This window comes from Anolis carolinensis, chromosome 2 (genome assembly GCF_035594765.1).
Source record: "Anolis carolinensis isolate JA03-04 chromosome 2, rAnoCar3.1.pri, whole genome shotgun sequence".
Classification (NCBI taxonomy): Eukaryota; Metazoa; Chordata; class Lepidosauria; order Squamata; family Dactyloidae; genus Anolis; species Anolis carolinensis.
This window is the reverse complement of record NC_085842.1, coordinates 128,916,990-128,937,392: the sequence shown is the minus strand read 5'-3', so window position 1 is coordinate 128,937,392 and position 20,403 is coordinate 128,916,990. Positions and strand designations below refer to the sequence as shown.

The following is a 20,403-nucleotide window of genomic DNA, read 5'->3' as shown; positions in this document are numbered from 1 at the left end:
TGGGAAAGACACACATTGAACCTCTCGATACAGCTACTCATCACAATACCATCTGTTTCTATTCGGTGGGTCTACTGGTAAAAAGAGAAAGTTTAAGGAATCAGGGAGGCTGTGAAGCAAAAATACTTTTGAAATTTCACCAGCCTGTTTTTTATATGCTGAGCAGAGGTCATGGGACTGAACATGCTGTCTCCCTGGCAACAACACAGGGTACTAAACCTTTTAGTGTCCAGGGATTAAAGCATTTCTTGGGGGAATAATAACTGATCAGGTGAATGGAGAGATATCGAAAGAGCACTTGAAGAGATAAAGGGGTAGATGAAATTGAAATATATAAAGGGAAGTCAAGCATCTGCTAGAGTAGGTACAGTGGATTGGCGTTTGGATCAGATAGGCATGGAAGGTAAAACAGAAAAATTTCAAAGCAAAACATTTTATTTTGAAAATGGAGGATTTAGAAATGCTGTGATGTAGATCTTTTGTGCAAGACTTTAAAATAAATATGGATGCCCTCTCCCTTCCCCACAAGGATAGCAGTGCAGAGTAACATAGGAGTAGTTTATTGGCATTATACAGTCCTGTTGCAGCCAATGGCTACAAAGCAGCAGATGGTATGAGAGTATCTGTCCCTTTGGCAGTTCTACCAGTATAAAGGCATGGGTCTTACTGTCTTTCTCTGCTCTTTTGTCCCCACTTAACATCTCTCTACAGAGGCAGTAAAGGGAAAGACATCAACACCATCAAATCCTTGCGTGTTCTGCGTGTCCTCAGACCTCTCAAAACAATCAAGCGATTGCCAAAGCTCAAGGTATGTGCACATTATACGAATATACGAAGATGCATTCTGGCATTGTTGTTATTCAAGGGGGCGGGCAGGTGTGTTCATGTGTAAACAGTATTTAAAGGGGGAAGTCACAAGGGCGTGGTTAGGTTGATCATGCTGTGAAATGGTGAAAGAGGGGAGGGGCTCACAACTAACATCCCTTACTCTTTTTCTGTATGCACCTCTCATTGACAATGTCATTTGGACTGAGGGCATATTAAATGCTCATGTTTTTTTTCTAGCAGGACTCCTGTGCCTCTGTTATCTGTGCTACAAAGTTTTCCCAGTCTCTCCATGCCTGAATAAGCTGCTTCTATTATTTTTTGTCTGTCATGGAGCTATTAAAGAGACATCAGCTCTACAAGCTCAAAGGTAACGGGGTTTTGTGGCACCTTAAAGACTAATACATTTATGATGGCATCAGCTTTCTTGGACTTGAGTCTACCTCATCAAATGCATGAAGCATTGATGATAGTTTTATTATCATCATCACTGCGCTGTGAATGATCACTGTGCTTACTTTACATACATTTAAGCTTTGATTTAATTGCCATAATCAGTATTTGTTGCATTTCATTTCCCCTTGACTTCACATTTTCCTCCATGCCTATATTTATATATCACTGAAAACTGAGGATAAAGCTTCATAAATCTGACAAAGTGGACTCTAGTCCATGAATGCTTCTTATGCATTAGTCTTCAAGGTGTCACAAAACTCTGTTGTTTTTTACTGCAACAGACTAACACAGGAACCCCTCTGGAAATAACTAAAAGGATGGCTTCCTTCTATATGGGGATAAGTCACTACTCTGGACGCTGATGTTCAGGATATTTGGAGTAATGCTGATAGTCTTAATGAAGGAAATCTTTTTGAGTTTATGTGAACAGCTTATTTTTGCCTGCCTCGCCATGAATTTACCCAGCCCATGAGATTGACCTTAGAAATCTTGCTCTCTGTCCCATTGTTGCGTGAGATTAGATGGGCAGATACAAAAGAGAGAGGCATTTCAGTGGTGATAGCAAAACTGTGAATACCCTTCCTCTGGAAGTTTACTGCACTCTCCCTCTCTTTTCCCATGGCTTTTGCTGATACTTTGTTTCATACTGCTTATAAATTTACCTAATTTTTAAGTTATTTTTTCTAGTGGTTTCCCCCTACTTTTATAAGCTCCTCTGAGGATGTGGGTGGGGATTTTCAGAAAAGCAGAATGCAGTAGACCATGATGGTGATGATTTCCTATGCAAACCCTTACTGTGCCTTCTGCTCTTCCTTAGGCTGTCTTTGACTGTGTGGTAAACTCACTCAAAAATGTCCTCAACATACTCATTGTATATATGCTGTTCATGTTCATCTTCGCTGTGGTGGCTGTTCAGCTCTTTAAGGGCAAGTTCTTCTACTGCACTGATGAGTCGAAGGAGTTTGAAAAGGATTGCAGGTATGAGGCCACCATCTGTCTGCCACCCTTTTGCTTCCAGAACCTCACTTAACTCCTTTTCCATATAGCATGATCATTGTTTCTAGGATCATATGGCTGCTCAGCTAAACAATAAAACAAAATACAATCAAATAATGGATAGAAAATCCAAGTTAGATTTGTGTATACCTGCATATAGCCTATCGAAAGGCCACAAAAAATGCAAGTATGTTGATGAAGATAGGAATGGGGGAGGAAATGAAGCTGAATATGGATATCTGAGAAGATGTTGAACTCATGGGTCAAACTGAGATACTGTTTTTTTAAAACAGTGTTCCAAAGAATTCTGAGGTGTATCTGAGTAAACCATTTTCTTTTGTTTAATAATTTCTGCTGAATGGAGGTGTGGCTAAACATCCCACAAATCTTCTACTTACCCCATTTATACATCATGAAAGCTCTGTGCCTACCAGACCTCAAATCTCAGGTCATTCTTAAGCCCCTGACAACTCATCATGAATTATCTTGGAGCCCCCCTCACCACCTCCCCTCTGTAGTTCTGCATTCCTCTCTAATTCATCCCAGGTTATTTTCTCCCACCCCCAGCTTTACAAAATACTCAGGCGGACACTTAGACATTGGCAGTTAATTTAGAAGCCCATGGTTATTTTATTAGGTATAATATATTTCTGTTCACCCAGATGTTACAGTGGTGTAAAATAGCTTATAGTACAGATATATAGATATACACAAACTTATATACACATAAGCACACACACACTAAGAAGTAAGTCTTGTTAAGTTCAGAGGGGCTTACTCCCAGGTAACTGGATACTGAATTGTCTTAATTAAACAATTGTGCTGTAAGCAGCTTGAACCTATCTTGATGACATGAATCAACACTATGTGATACGATTTTTGTTCCTGGGTTATAAATGTCATTTCCTAATTGGTTCTATCATAAAAACATGGAAATGGTTTATAAAACTGCAAAAACCTTGTTTTTGTGGGACATCCTGCAGCACTTTTTGCTATAGTTTCAGTGAATATCTCCTAGAGTCTCAACCAATCCAACATAGTTTGTGGCAGTCAAATAAACAAAATTTCTGAAGTATAACAACTACTTTCAAAGTAAGTACTGCAGAATTAAACAGGAAATAACACTTTCAAATCAGGAACAGAAATGTTTTCAATTTTTTGTAACATTGTGTAATTAAACTGTACTTTTGGCCAGTGAGATTAAGTCAGCCTGAGGGTTACAGTGGAGTTTTTCTGGATAACTATAAACTCTTCTGAGTCAGTCTTAGAACATATGTAGTAGATACAGATTCTGCTCACTCTCACATAGACAGTCTGATCACTGTTCCCCACTCACACCATACTGGAGCCCTCCAAAATTGTTCTGAGTGTTTCTGTTGCTATTCTTCCCCAGGGGAGAATATTTAGTCTACGAGAAGAACAATGAAGTGAAGGCTGAGAAACGAGAGTGGAAGAAATATGATTTCCATTATGACAACGTGTTGTGGGCGCTCCTTACTCTCTTCACCGTGTCTACAGGAGAAGGTTGGCCAGAGTAAGTCATTTAAGAAAATAAGGATTCCCTTCTAGGTGATGGTAGGACTTCTGGTTGGCTGGCTGGCTGCTCTTGGAGAGGTACTGAGATCTGCCCCTAAATTTGTCTCCAATGGTTTACTCCTTGGGATATGAAAACTCCATCCAGAGTAGAAGATAGAGGAATTCATTTCTTTTTATAACTGATAGAAAACCAGAGAAAGTGCAAGAGCATACTATGTGTGTTTTAAGTGGTCCGTGTACATTGAAGATAAGGATGTAGCTTTTTCTTGGTTGAAGTTTTGTATTTCAAGACATTTACCCTTTCCATTTAGAATGTCGAGGTTCAAGTTTTATTAAAATATTAAGTCTGAAAGTGTCTCACTGAATTTTGAATGGGAATCTCATTTTGCCAGTACCCATGTACCATTGCAGAACGTTACAGAGAGAGAGTAGGGATATCAGAAGGAAGTCATTAGTGAAATTGAGAAACCATTTCTTTCTTTTTGACACATAACTGTATTTCTTCCTTGTAACTCATAACTATTTAGTTCTCTGTAACTTACATCCAGTGTCCAAAAGAGGGGTTGTTTACACTTATCTAGTACAGTAGTAAGGAAAAAATAACCTGGATAATTTATTAGGTGCAACAAAGATGTCTCTTGCTAAAATGAAAACAACTTGCAGTGCCTAAGACCTCACACTACACATTACATTGCAGAGATAGCTAGCATTTGTACTTTGTCTTGTTTTTTCTTTAACACTGGGTGGGGGCTAGGGGATCAATTTTTATTGGAAAACACCCCACCCCATTTATGTAAGAGAAGTCTAACAATTCTCCTTTTAATGCTGTGTGTCATCAAATCATTTTTCCAATATAAAGCAACTTATTTGTGTCCTCTGACAGTAGTTTGCAATCACCTTTTTCAAAGGCTGAGAGAGTGTGGCTTGCCTAAGGTCACCCACTAGGTTTCCATGGCCAAGAAGGGATTCAAACTCTAATCTCCTAAAGTCTTAAGGCCAACATTCAAACCACTGTACGATGCTAACTCTCATAATATTTATCAATTCGACCTAATTTCAACAGCAATCAGCCTTCTGTTATGTGTGTATGTATAAGAACTAAAGTTCACGTCAGCACCAATTGGGAAAAAAAATCTTTGCTCTCATTTGCAGGGGAGACATTTAGCAGTAAAACATGGGCTGGGGAAAAGCATAGTAAACACTCCTTCCCAAATTGAGAGGGGTTTCCTATAATAAACCTCACCACAAACCACAAAATGAAGACATAGCTGGGATTTTGTTGAAGCACTACACTAGCTTTGAAATGTTTATTATTAAAGATCTGTTATGATGGCAGGGAAGTGACACACTGCGATCTTAAAACCCAACAGCATTTATTTATGAATTTGCAGAACACACAGAGAGACAAGCATTTTTTGAAACTCTGATCACAGTTAACCTAAGAACAATGTTTGAAATATAAAGTTTGGTGTTTCAGACTGATCTTTCATTTTGGAAAAGCTAGCATGGCCAATTGTGTGTTTTATTGATTTACAGATTTGTAAATTTTTGTTAAGTCTTAAAAAGCACAGAATTGTTAGACGGTATCCACATTTAAAACTGCCAGTTCTTGCATTGACAATCATATGGGAAAGAGAATCAGTCTGAATGAATGCATCTTCCTCTTCCTCTATGCACCCCAGAGGAAGAGGTAAGTGCTGTCTTCCCATCCATCTCATTCCCATCTGCAGTGAATTCTTCCAGTTGCCACTTTTGCTGACCTGGATTGGACCAGAGTTTATTAAGATTCATCTCACTGACGGATAACAATCTCAAAAGCTACAATAGATCTTGCAGCTGATTTGAGTAACGTAGCCCTCTGAATTAGAATTCCAAATTGTCCAGGAGTGTAAGATGTAAGGGCAGACTATCCCAAATTAACTTGAATTTTGAATATCTGGAACCTATCTCAGAAGCATTGCGTGCTGCTGTCAGTGAATCTGATGGATAATTCACCAGATTATCTCTGTTTTCCCTTGTTTCCTATTTCCATCCCTCCTTGTTTTGTCTTTTCTGCAGTGTCCTCAAGCACTCGGTGGATGCTACATATGAGAATCAGGGCCCCAGCCCTGGTTATCGCATGGAGATGTCCATCTTCTATGTGGTCTACTTTGTGGTCTTCCCATTTTTCTTTGTCAACATTTTTGTGGCCTTAATCATCATCACCTTCCAGGAGCAGGGGGACAAGATGATGGAGGAGTACAGCCTGGAGAAGAATGAGGTGTGGCATGTGTTGGGAATGGACAATGTACCCTTAGGCAGAGTCCAATAAAATGTTAGTTTGGCAGAAAACAGTGGGATTTTTGAACTCCAAAAGATTTATGAAGGTTCTCACCCATTTCTTCATGGAAAATTCAAAACTTTGGTTTGATAGAAAAATAGTCTGTTGGGATATTGAAGGTTAGTTAAAGGCAGGTTTCACTAGTTGATCCTGTAACTTGAAGTACTGAAAATTTGTTGACAAAGTATTCATAGAATCAAAAGCAGCTTTGTTATAGAAAGTAATATCAGAAATCCTAGTGTATTTTTAGCGCACATCTCAGCATGAAAAATGTTTAAAATTTAACTATAATTTCAAAATGCCAAAAATACACAACATAAATTCAGCTTTTTAAAAAAGTGCTTGTAACGGTGATACATCATGTACTGAAGGCTTCCAGAATATATAAATTACACTTAAAATCAGATTTTTTAAAATCTATAATGTAAAAAATCTCACTCACTTGTTATGTAACCTGAATAATATATCTTGCCCAAGCTATGTCTTTTTGTAATAACAGCATATTTTCTAACATGAAGACCAGAACAAACCAGTATTTCCTCCAGTGCAGAATTGATATGGTGTCAACAATTTTTTCTTCCCTCCATAGTAGAGGAAGAAAATTCTGCTTCCAACTCAGTGGCACACATATGTTCAGTTTCCTTATTTTATTTTTTTTAAAATGGTCATAGCCAATCTCAACAAGGGATGTAATTCTTTGTTAATTTCATTCCCAAAGGAAGGAACAGGCGATTTTAACAATTTCCTTCCCAATACAAGAAAGTCTTTGAATATTGTTCAGTTCTCACAAATACGTATTCTACAAAAAAAATTGCATTTCTTTTTGTGTAAGTGGAGAAAGCAGCATTGTCTGTGCTACTAACAGCATTTTCTAAAGATAATATTCCCAAAAGAATATTATTTTATGAACAGAAAAAAATGTGTCAATATTTACAGAAGGAGTCTCAAGCTTCAAAGATTTTCATCAGTTCATGATTCCCCATGTCAGGGTTTCCTAATATTCAAAAAACACATTTTATACAATTTTTCAAATATTTTTTTAAAAAATAATATCCGTAATTTCAACCAGATGTTCCTGAGAAACTAGTGTTGTCTCTTACAACACAATTGGGGAACCTTTTTATGGTGAAGATCACATTCTCTGAGTAATAGAGCACATCCTTTGCATGCAAAAAGTCCCAGACTCAATTCCCAGAATCTCCAGGTAGGGCTTGAAAAGATCTCTGTTTAAAATCCTGGAGAGTATCCTGTAGATAAGTGCTACATAAATAATATCCACAAAAGAAAAAAAAACAGTTGTACCCAAAGAAAACAAGTTTAGTGCTGGCACCCTGGAAAATAAGAATTGCCCTGTATCAGACAGCCTGATACATCCTGCTATAGATTACCTGGAAGCAGACATGGGCAAGCTTTTTGCCTTGGGACCACATTGCAGGCTCGGCCAGGAGAGTGGGGCCGTTCACCCTCTGGATGGGCATGGGTCCATGAGGGGTAGGGCCCAGGAGAGGGCAGGGCCAGAAGGGGGCAGGGCAGGGCCTTGGTCATCCTCAGGTTGTTCTCACAGTATAAAGACGGGGCTGCTTGCCCCATCCTTATGCTGGGAGAAAGGCGGGACACACGGCGACTGCCCCCATTCCTCCTTTCCGATCCTCGGGCTGTCGTCTTGGCATTATGCCAGGAGGAAGGTGAGACCGACAGCAGCTGAGAGTGCTCCGGAGGGCTCTCAGCCACCACATGCCTTTCTTGAATTGTCCTCCCGGCATAAGGATGGGGCCGCTTGCACCATCCTTATGCCGGGAAGAGGGCAAGACACATGGTGGCTGAGAGCGCTGCAGATGGTTCTCAGCTATTGCGGATCATCATGTCCTTATGCCAAGAGGGCAGGGTAAATGAGGAGAGCCTGAGTTAAGCGCCTTGAGGACCGAATTTGACCAATAGCCTATATCAGGCAGGCTTTCCCATGCCTGATATAGACCATTGGTCAAATTCAGTATAAGCCTGACTCCTGATGTCTTCATCTGTTGAGATTTGCATGCTTCTAGTGGTTAGATGCTGTGCCAGAAATGGGTAGGTACCCTTTATTTTTCTGTCTCTTTCTGTAACCACTTCCCCCCCCCCTTTTCTTTGTCTCTCTCTCTCTCTTCACCCAGTGAGCTGCTGGGGGAGAGACATATTATTCTTGGAAGATCTAAATTTACAGAGTGCTTTCATCACTTGCAGATGGTTTTTGAAATTAGGCTGAGCATTTTATAGGCTGCCCATCCCTCACTTAACACAAAGCCTTATAGTTATAATATAGCTGAAGATCTTATGGAAATCAGAGTGGGATAAGCCTCGTAAGTGAATGGGAATGGGATTTAACGCATAAACATTTAGGGTTTTTTTATTGTGCTTCTGAGATGGGCCTGCAGACATACAAAATTAGTTCTATTTCACAGGAGCAAATTAATTCTGTGCCACTGGTTTCAATAGAGCTAATGCTCCACATCCACTTTCCACATTATTTTCTAAAAACACAAATATATATTTGGGGGCTTGGAGGAACTAGCCACATTCATAAATCCAATAGATAAATAAATTATTGTGTTCCCAGGGCTGACATTTGCTTGGCTAATCTTGGGAGTAGGCCCAAAGAATACATACTTCCTATGAAATATAGACACAAATCAGCCTTCCACATGATATTTACAGCCCTCCTAAAATACTTCACAGCTTTCCTTGTCTTCAAAATTAACATCAGGTATACCTTTTGCCAACCATGTTGCAACCATGCTAAGGAAATGATTCATAATGACACATTGCCCCAGGAGATCATTAATTATTTTTGCTGACACAACCACTGCTATTCATTTATACCTGAGGCAATATTGCATCTCTTTAGTCAGCAAAAGAAAAGACTGGAAATCAAAAAGAGACTTCTTTTTGTGAAAAACAAAAAATTAAAATGATATGTTGGGAATAAGGCTGTCTAAGGTAGGAGGAATCCACACTTTCTTACTCTTCTTGTTATCTTCTGCCTCTTGAAAGAGGCCCCTGTCCTTTCACTGATGCTTCTGTCCTCTTTTCACAGCGAGCCTGCATTGACTTTGCCATCAGCGCCAAGCCGCTCACCCGGCACATGCCTCAGAACAAACAAAGTTTTCAGTACCGTATGTGGCAGTTTGTGGTTTCCCCACCCTTTGAATACACCATTATGGCCATGATTGCCCTAAACACCATTGTCTTAATGATGAAAGTAAGTAGGAGTCAAATGGTGCTATGAGTTGCCAGTACCTACATAGGATCCATCGGTTATATATCATGGGGAGGGAGGGGTTTTCCTGGCCATAACTAATTCCCTGGCCACATAATTGCCTTGGATCTGGATACAAAAGAAGTGGATACTGTTGAAATCCATAGTTCTTCAAAATATTTTACGCTCCTCTTAAACTTTGTCTCTTCTTGATCTTGTAAGCTAGCCTAAAAGGAATAACTACCCTTCCCAGATTACTCTTTGAACTTTTGCCAGCATTGATCTCCTTTCCTAACCTTTTTTCATTCATTGCCACTGAGTTCCTTCTCCTTTTCTCTCTCTCTCTCTCTCTCTCTCTCTCTCTCTTCTCCACCTCAAATAGTTCTACAATGCCACAACCGTGTACGATCATTTACTAAAGACGTTCAACATGGTCTTCACTGCCCTGTTCTCTTTGGAGTGTATCCTGAAAATCATTGCCTTTGGATTGTTGGTAAGTGTATCTCTTGCTAGATTATATTATTATTATTAGTAGTAGTAGTAGTAGTAGCAGCAGCATTATTATTATCATTATTATTTTTTCCATTTTTTCCTTAAAGCAAGGACTCAAGAAGTAAAACAACTACAATATAGTAAAAAAATCAGGGGTACTGAAATGAAAATAAACTCTCAGTGTCATTAAAAATAGCTACAATTATACAATTAAAATAATTTTAAAGGTTTAACTGTAGTTTAATTAAAAATAGTGTAATATCCTATTTAATGCCCCCCTTTCCCCCAGAAAAACATTAGGTTTTTAAAAGTCTATCAGAATAAAATAAAGTCTTTACCAATGGATGGAGGACGCCATTCTGGCCTCTCTAGAAAGTGAGGCCCCTATTCTGCACTTCACACCTTGGAAAGTGGTGGATCTGAGAGAAGGGCCTTTTGGGGAAAATTCAGGCAGGCTCATATAAGGAGAGAATCATCTGTCAGATACCTTTATAAGGCTTTAGAGGTAAAAGCCAGCACTTTGAATTGTGCCTGGAAAAGGACCAGTAAGTGGTAGAGCCATTGTAGCAAAGGAGTTGTATGGTCCCTGTAACCAGTCCTATGTTAACAAGCAGGGTGTAACTCGTTGTACAATTTAAGTTTTCAAACATTCTTAAAATGCATTCTGTCTTAATAGCCAGATCTGGCATCTTTAGTAGGTGCCATTCAGAGCCGGCCCAACATAGAGGCCAATGTAAGCGCCAGCTTGTAGCGCATTGTCCCTGAGGGTGCCATCAAGGTGCCCCCCACAGCGGCGGAGACCATTGGCTCCCTCCTCGCCGAACGTGGAAGGCCTCAACTGCGGCCTAGCTCTCTTTGTGAGGGCTTGCGAGTCCTCGTGAGAAAAGCTAGGCCTCGGTTGAGGCCTTCTGCGTTTGCCAAGGAGGGAGCCGATGGTCCCCACTGCCACTGCTGCCGCCGCCGCTGAAGGTATATGCAGGGCCTTGGGGGGCGCAATTTCGGGGGGGGGGTAGCCACTAGGTTCGCCTACAAGGCGAAATTACCTAGGGCCGCCTCTGGTGCCATTACCTCACTAGCCTTTATGTGCACTAAAGCATTGCTGACCACTGCAGAAATATGAGCCCCTAGACTCACATCTGCTTCCAGGAATAGATCCAAACTGTAAATCTATGTCTTCCATTTAAGTGTATCCCCATTCAGCATAGGCCAAATCCCCGTTTCCTGGTTTACTGTATTTTATCAATTCTGAGGTGCACTTTTTCCTATTATTATTATTATTACTACCCCACTTTATCTCCCCAAAGGGGACTCAACGTGGCTCAATATAAAAGCATTAGTACACAATTTAAAATATACAAATATACAAACTTTAAAACAGAATTAAACACAAACAGCACTAAAAACTTCACAGTTAAAATCCATCGAAGCATATTCAAAGTTAAAAACCACAACACCTCTCTGACTAGATCCTAAACACCTTTCTAAGCTTAAGGGGCCTAGAAAGCAAGGGTGTGCCATAGATTTGATGGTGCCTTAAATTCGTGGGGGGTTTTCCTTGCAAAACTGTCTTACCTGCAAGAAGAAAGAGGATAAGGGGGAAGGGCCCCAGCCCCACCAGCTCTGCCACAGCCCCACTATTTTGTCCTTATCTTTAGCCAGATGACTGCTTACTTTGCTAAGCGCCACTTCCTGTTTTCTCAGCCTCCCCAATGGGCCCATAGACGTAATACTTTATGAACTTATGCAGATAGATGACTTGTGGATTTCTTTGCACTTCTTCTTCACCCAACAGGAAATATTGATCAACAAAATAACTTTGAAACAAAACAAATGAAAGAAACCAACAGTATTATCCATGCAAAGGAAATTCTAAAATATATTCTAAAAAAATTCTTTTCCTCAAAATTAAAACTTCAAAAATGGGGTTCACCTTACATTCAATTGTGTCTTAGATTCAGTGATATGTGCTACTTTCTAATTGACCAGAAGTACTTCTGTCATGATTGGAATGAGCTTCAATTTGCATTCATTCAGTGATTTCTGATGCTGTGAACTGGTTTAAACCCTTCTCCTCTCCATCCAAAAAAATTACTTGGATTTTGATGAAAAGGAAAAATAGAGCTTGGTTTCATTAGCATACTAGTGATGCAAAACCCCTGAGCAGCTCCTCTGAGAGGTTTCATGTATATATTGAATAGCAGAGCCCTAAGGGCCCCCCTAGACCAGCAGCCAAAGAATCAGAAATCCTGCAACATGACTTTTGAGGAAGAAAGTGTGCTTCTCTAAAACAGTGCCTCTGACTTCCATCCCTTCAAAGTAACACAGAACAATACTAGAATTGAGGGTATTAGAAGCCAGTTAAAACCAAGAACAACGCATTTCTCCATGCAGTTACCAGTGAAGGTGACAAAGCCATCTTCATTCCGTAACAAGTCTTGAAATATGACTGCAATAGATCAAAATAATCAATTTAATCTAGAAATCCTTGTAACTATAAAATTATGTCATCTCCCAAAATGGAATGTTGGACACCGGTCAATAATTGTTCAGTGTAGGGGGGAGGGTGACAGAGAAATCTTCAACACAGGCCTTTCAACTATTTTGGTATGCTTCCTTTTGTAAGGAGGCCATAACTACACCCTTTCTCCTGTTCAGCCAGCCCGCTTCTGGCTTTTAATGAGGTAAGAATGCAAAAAGAATATCTTTAGCCAAAAAGAAAGTGGAGCTTTATGAATGATGAAATTTCAATCATATAAGAGCAGATGGAAAGCATAAAATTACAGAAATAGGGGCACAATCCTAAATGCAACTTTTCAGCAACCTAGGGAGAAACAAAGGGAACTGTTACATTATTTAAAAAGGAAATACAATTCTTGCACAAAATCCATGGAATCTTGAAGTACTTAGAAGAAGAAAAAATCACTAGGAATAGATGGCATATCTGTAGAGCTGTTTCATATTATAGATATATAATCCATCCAAATTCTAACCAAAATATTCCAAGAAATATTGGGGGGGGGGGACCAGTGACCCACAGGCACAATCCTCCAAAATGGGACACCAAGAGATTGTAGTAACCCTTCAACCAGCAAAGTGATGTTCCAGATTTTAAACAAAGGGTGCATATTTTTTACACTATTTATGACTGTGGAATGCGAGCTATCCCAGCTGGAATTAGAAAAAATAAGACACTAGAGATGATATTACAAATATGTTGACTAATGAAGCATCAACAAATTTCAGAAAAAAACTGGACAGGGCTTTAAAAATCATGAAAAACTATAGATTACATTTAAAATGAGAGTGAGATAACATTTTGGAATCCTGTTACAAAACCTATATTCTGTTAGATAAGAATATAGAAAAACAGAAGTTTCTGTTTGGCAAGGGTGCCAGACAAAAGTGCATTCTGCCATCCTATCTGTTTAGTTTATGCACCAGAAGTGTCACATACAAAAAGGAATTAAACTTTGAAGAAAAATGTGTGAAAAAGTAGAGGCAGGAATATAATTTAAGATAACAAACATGACAGTATACTAATAATAAAAATTAGCAAAGACTTGGAATAAGTAGTGATGAAACAAGGAGGTTGCAGCTGATTTTTTAAAACAAAAATAGCCACAGATGATTTATGTAACTTTAATATGGATGATGGAAACATTTACATTGGTAAAGGTTTTTTATAATTTGGCTCAGTCATAAATCAAATTCAAGACTATAGTTAAGAAATCAGAAGAAGACTTAGATTTGAAAGTACAGCTAAATAAGATCCTCAAGTGTATCATTAAATGTGAGATCAGAATCATCCATGCCATGGTGTTTCCAGTTTTCTTATATGGATGTGAGTCAGTGAAGAAAGCAGACAGTAAGAAAAACAATTATTTGAAATGTGCTAAATGAGATTTTGGTGCCACCAAAACAACAAAGAAATGCATACAAGAGCAAATCAACCCTAAACTTTAGAAACTAAAATGACATATACCTCACAGCCTCTGAGGATGACTGCCATAGATGTGGGTGAAACATCAGGAGAGAATACTTCTGGAACATGGCCATACAGCCCGGAAAACACATAACAACCCTGTGATTCCAGCCATGAAAGCCTTCGACAACACATAAAATGACTAAACTGAGGACATTGTACTTTTCCATATTATGACTTGCTGGAAAAATTATGTTTGGTAACAAAAGGGTGTCAGGAAAGAAAGAAGACTGCATTATAGAGGGATAGGATGTAATAAAGAAAACTACAGTCCTTAGTGTCTAAGACTTGAACAGGCTGCTAATAAAAAGGTATTTAAGTTTTCTCATTGATACGGTCACCATAAGTCAACGTTATCTTGACAGCACACAATTAATGGGCATTGGAGTTAGTGTCTAATGGATTCTGGGTAAAATCCAACTCATTGAATGCTGCCACCACCACCCCTCGAACTCCACTTCTTTATTTGCCAATCTCAGATGCAATAAAAAGTTGAAAATGAACAGTATCTGTCACTTTGACAGAGGTTATTTTGTAGTATTAAGAAAGGGGCCTTAGATCTTCACTTCCCATTCCTCTACTCCAGTGGTTCTCAAACCTGTTCTCCAGATGTTTCGGACTTCACTTCCCACAATTCCTAACAGCTAGTAAGCTGGTTGGGATTTCTGGGAGCTGAAGTCCAAAACGCACGAAGGAGCACAGATTGAGAAGCGCTGCTCTAATCTAAGTCATTCTCTATTAAAACTGGCTGCTGCTGGCAAGGGATCACTCAAGAACATGCTTAGTTCCTGACCTAAATCCTTACTATTTGCTATTTATTTGATTTTATGAGCTGATGTGAGAGCTCTGGTTTCTTTAGTCAGATTTGGGAGACAACTGGCTGTCACCCCATGGAGATGCCCAGCTGAAAGGGCAATTGCTGGAGAAATCATACTATTGGGCTTATATGCATTGTCCTTATTTTTATAACTGCTCATGTGACTGTCCATGCAAAAAAGGTGAGGAAGAGAAAGGTAGATAGTTGTTGGTTAGCTCCTTGCCTGCGAGTTCCACAAGTCTCATTCTCAGAGGGTAAGAGCATTGTCTCAAGCACTCATAGGGAGCAGCTTGTAGTCAAGTCTTACCTTTCTCTTATTCTAATTTTATTCATGCTAAAGCCATTGGTGGCCAGTGAAATGATTCTATGCGACCACAGTGGGTAAAGTAAGATAGCCTTTTTGTATACCCTATTTCATGAATACAAATTACTGTGTTGACAGAAAGAAGCTTCATATAGTTATGTACATTTTCTTTTGCAATTTCCATCACAAGAACTGTAGTTTATTTGAATGGTCTGTTGGAGATGATTGGGGGGGGGGGGGGAGGTGGAGTAGTTAGGGTGGTGATTTCTCTGTTCATGTTGCTGTTGCTTCTGTTGTGACTGAATGTTGTCACCTGTTTGCTGCTGTGTGGCTGTTCCTTTTCGTCCTTTGTTTTGTTCTTCCTTTATAGAATTATTTCCGTGATGCCTGGAATATCTTTGATTTTGTCACAGTTCTGGGTAGCATCACAGACATCTTAGTGACAGAGTTTGGGGTAAGTTCAAAACTGTGGTGGGCATAACATTCTGGGGGAGGGAAGCATTCTACAGGGAGTGGGGAGCAAAACATGAAACGTGAGGATCTTTCATTCAATTGAAGTAAATCCCCAACTAGAATGGGGCTGAAAAATCCAGAAAGGAGCAGCATAAAGGGTAGTGTGATCTAGAAGAAGCAGTTTGCAAATAATCCTATGGAGTGCTTATTAGTCAGCACATAATAGTGGCAACATTTTAGTTGTCATCCAGAATAAGTTCTCTTAAGTGCAAACAACCAAACCTACATTATTTTGTCCCTCTTTAATATGGTCTGTATTCATTCAAATTATGTCATCCAGAAAGACTTGCAATGGTGTGTATGTGAATACATCCTGCTGAAAGTCTTATACGGACTGAAGTTCTGAATTTCCCAAATAAAGTAGGTGCAAAGAAGCCAAAATCATTCCAGTGAGATGTTTTTGGCTGCGCTACGATTAATCCACAACTTTCTACTGAGACGGTCAGAAATTTGGAGTCTTTTCATTATGGCTTTTGCCATCAACTTTAAATTGAGATTGAGTTGTGTGGGAAAGGCTTTTCATGCTACAGGAGATGTATATACAGAAATTAAAGCATTTGTGTCTGTACATGATTCTTAAACATGTGACTCAAGTCATCTTAGAAATTAAGCTATTGTACATTAGATATGTAACAAACTCCAAATTTTTGTCCACGGAGGAGGCATTTCAGTACAGTCCTGCCCCATCTTTAATTGTTCTGGCATTGCTTCTTTCCAATGAGCCTCTGCAGTGGAATCCTATCAGCTTCAAAACAGGTTTCATTTACTTCAAAATGTAGAAGTGCAACTAAATTGCCTGCCTTAAGGAGATGATGCATATGTTACATCTGTGCCAAATCCAAAATATTGACTTGTAAGAACACAAACAATTGGATTCCTCTCTGGGCAGGACATTTTTCCTCCTTGCGTGTATACTTTATAAGAACAAGAGAGGCTTCTCTCCAGCTATAACTCAAAAGTGTGAGCCTTCCATTTGATAGGTTTGGTAGTAGTTATGTAACTACTTCTACCCCATAACTTGTATAGTGGTGCTTTACCACTGCTTTTTAATGTGTGTACATCGTAGGCATACATGTTATAGGTGGGCTACCTGTGAAACCATGAGCAGTTAAAGTGGATATGTAAAGAAAAGAAATATGCTATGGAGATGGAAGTAGCTCCCTCACTTGTTATAGTTCCAGACATCCTGTGAATATTTTAGGTGGTCTTTTGTTTGCTGTGATGAGTGGAGTGGCCTGGAGGAGAATATTCAGGATCACTTTACATATACAAGTCCATAGCAGCATTATGTAAGGACTATCAATCTGTATTCCATGTTCTACTGCTGCTGGGAAGTGCAAAAGCAAGGATGACCATATCGCTACAGAAATTCGTTTTCCTCTTTACATTGACCAAGTGTCCATTCTTTCCCTTCCACTCACAACCAATCAGTAGAATGTAGTGAATGGCTGGGAGAGGGACGCTACGGGAGACCTTTGAATGAATCCTCCATCTTATTCTTTTCTTCAGAGGAATAGCTGGGAGGGGCTTTTATTTTGGGAAGAAGTATAAAACTTCTTGATCATGTTCCTCCATTCAAAATAATCTTCTCTCCTTCCTAGCTACAGTTAATTTTACTCAGGGCAAAGGGACAAGTCAATCATATCATCCCACACCTGCCTTCAGATAGCTTCATAGCAGCTATGGAATCACTTCATACTAAGAAAGTGCATGGGGGAAAATGTATATAGTCACTCTCCCCGCCCCCCAAATGTGGTATTTTCAACACATAGCATGCACGCACTCTTTAGTAACTCTGAAGTAAAGAATAAAGCACAAGAAGATCCAGTCACAGGTCTCCTGTACATGTGTTGTTTAATCCAGAGTAAGACATTGATAGAAGGAGGAGAGATCTGCATGGGACTTAAAATTGTATTGTTTAAGAACTGTGCAAAATGCATGGAATTTTAGAACTGGAGGGTAGAAGGATCCTGCCTTTCAAAGATCAATGTATAATTAGAATGTATACTTCCAGCATGAACAGACTAGTTTCCAGCATCACACTTATAAAGTGTCTTGGGAATCTGAAACATTAAGCTTGGAATGGCTTCCACAAAATATATGGCATAACTAGGAATGGAGGTGTTTATTTCCAGTTGCTGTAATTACTACAAAGTCTTGCTGTCATCTTTGTCAAAGAGTCTTGAATAGTTTTGCTGGTCTTCAGTTTCAAACTGCATAAATAACACTGCAAAACCCTAGCTTCTTAAATGATAAGGTAAGGGGATTTTTTTTTACAGAATATGCATATGTGCCTGATTATTTCCCTGTGATCACAGAATTCCTCTGTGTATGTATGCCTGTGTACATACCCATGTGAAGTGTAAAAAACAACTGTGGGATATGCTGTACCCATCTTTTCTGACAGGATAAAAGTGCAAATTAATCATTTGCAGGATGGCACAAAAAGCAATCCATCATGAATGGGTTTCTCCACATATTAATTCTACAGCAGGAATCTACATTCTGTTTCTATTATATCCATTGAGACCCCCTTTCTTCTCTGACAGCTTTCCTTCTCCTGCACAATCAACAAGACATGTATTCAACTTATACAAAGTGGATTTAAAATATTTATCTCATAAAACACAGAAGAAAGTAGACTTAAATTTCAAAGTCCAATGATAGACAGTGTGCCTTTTCTAAATTGTTGAGCAAATAAAGGGAAAGGGCTGACAGGGTAAAAATCAAAGAAAAAATCAGCCAAGTGTCAGGACCTGGAAATCTTGGAAGACCAGCTCACAATGAGGCTCATTGAAAACTACGTCTTTATTTACCTTTTTACCAGAATACAAGGAAGCCAGTTCTTATGCAGTCTTCTATGTTGCAGGTTATATACCCCAGAAGTCTCTCTCTCTCACACACACACACACACATATATACACACACACCTCAGTCTTTTCTCAGATCTCAAAATAAAAGCCAAAATGGCCTTCTCGGTGGTTCCCTTTAGTCCTGTCTCCTCCCCCCTCCCCTGCATTCCAGTCCAGGTCAAGATGAATGTTCATGGCTGAATCTGACTTCCTGACATAACTTCCCACCCCCACCCCCCACCCCCCCAAAAAAAGAGGCTGCCACCTGCAGGGGAGAGAGATAAAAGCAGACAAGTGAAAAAGAACACATTAACCCAGGGGTCCCCAAACTTTTTAAACAGGGGGCGAGATCATTGTCCCTCAGACTGTTGGAGGGCCGGACTATAGTTGTTGTTTTTTTAACCTATCCTATTCACACTGCACATACCTTATTTTGAGTTTAAAAAAAAACAAACCAAAACTGGAACAAATGCAGTCTCAGTGTTAATCATAATCATAATAAAATAATAAAGAAGGTTGGAAGAGACTCCTTGGGCCATTTAGTCCAACCCCCTTCTGCTTTGTGCACCAAAAGCACAAGCAAAGCACCCCTGACAGATGGCCACACAGCCTCAATGTTGTTAATAATAATAATAATAATAATAATAATAATAATAATAATAATAATAATACATCACACAGTCCTAAATGCTTTGGAAGTGTTTGAATTGTGATTTTGTGATACAAAATCCAGCTTATATATCTTGTTTGCTGTGTTATACTGTGTCTTTGTGTCAATAATAATAATAATAATAATAATAACAACAACAACAACAAAGAGGGTTGGGAGCGACCCCTTGGGACATCCAGTCCAACTCCCTTCTGCATTTGTACACCAAAAGCACTAGCAAAGCACCCCTTAATAATTAATTATTAATTAAATAATAATTAAAATACCATTATAAACAAGCCAAGCTTTGGAAGGCATGCACTCGGTGGAGGAGGAGGGAGCCACCGCTGTGCGGGCCAGATAAATTGCTTCAATGGGCCGCATGTGGCCCCCGGGCCGTAGTTTGGGGACCCCTGCATTAACCCTTTGGTTTATGCAGATAAGACTGATGAAACGCTCTTTTTAGCCAGCTTTCGAACATGTCCAGCATCCACCTATTCGGGATGCAACTCCTTTGATTTTCACTGCACTAGGTATTGTAATCTCCCACAGTGCTTTCGCAAGTCTAAAAGTGACTGCATTTCAAAGTGGGTATCGGCTCCCACCATAATGGAGATAGGCCTGTCCACTTTTTTCTTCCACCTTGAGGTGGTGCAAGCAGGCTTCAACAGTTTGTCTCCAAGTGTTTTACCAAAAGACCATACAATTACATCATTTATTTGCCAACTTTCTGTTCAAAGCAAAAGCAATGATTGGTGCCCAAAGGCATTTTGTAGATGCAAGAAGAGTAGTGAAATATTATCTTAGAAGAACTGACAGTGTGCATAGAATGGTAGCATTATTTTTTTCATTTAATCCAAGACCTTTGGGACATCAGGTGGCTATCCAAATGTTGCCTAGATGAATTATGGCTTCCATATACTTTTGCCATGACCTTGATAAGAAACCACACCAGGTAAATCTGTGGCCTTGTTCCATTAGATCTTTGGGATAAATATCTATAAAGTTGATAAATGAAGGTCACAGGAGCAGCTTTTGGATAAAATGTTTTGCAAACAGTATTATAAGTGTAACCACCCAGGACTGGAGGCTTGGGTAGTTCCCATCACATGGATTGCTCCTCACACTATCCCGAGAATGAGAAATTGGTCTTAATGTGAATAATCATTTGGGGATGTCAGGAGGAGCAACATACACCTACCCATGAGAACAAAAAGTAAAAATGAGTAACTAGGAAACAATAATAATAATAAACTTTATTTCTAGACTGCCCTCTCTCCCCTGAGGGTCTTAGAGTGGTTAATATAATATAAAATGGCAAACATTTAATGCCACAACTACATCACTTAGTATCAAAGAGTATAAAATAACGATAACATACTTATTATAGTAAAAATCCAAATTAGAAAAATAAACATAAATTTAAACA

The 20,403-nt window shown here is 39.3% G+C and overlaps 1 protein-coding gene across 14 annotated transcripts in view; it reads left to right on the top strand.

Moving 5' to 3' along the window:
• Positions 1–20,403, top strand: part of cacna1a (calcium voltage-gated channel subunit alpha1 A) — a 389,802-nt gene that overhangs the window by 285,270 nt on the left and 84,129 nt on the right. For 13 of the 14 annotated variants that reach the window (XR_010003865.1, XM_062973920.1, XM_062973922.1 and 10 more), the window contains exons 27-33: positions 712–808; positions 2,099–2,259; positions 3,671–3,811; positions 5,872–6,073; positions 9,204–9,368; positions 9,748–9,858; positions 15,331–15,414. Coding sequence is in view for 13 of the 14 variants with exons in the window: in XM_062973920.1 (XP_062829990.1) it covers positions 712–808; positions 2,099–2,259; positions 3,671–3,811; positions 5,872–6,073; positions 9,204–9,368; positions 9,748–9,858; positions 15,331–15,414 (961 nt within the window). In the remaining variant the exon portion in view is untranslated. The remainder of the gene's footprint in view (positions 1–711; positions 809–2,098; positions 2,260–3,670; positions 3,812–5,871; positions 6,074–9,203; positions 9,369–9,747; positions 9,859–15,330; positions 15,415–20,403) is intronic. The other variant, XM_062973924.1, reaches the window with a different exon arrangement.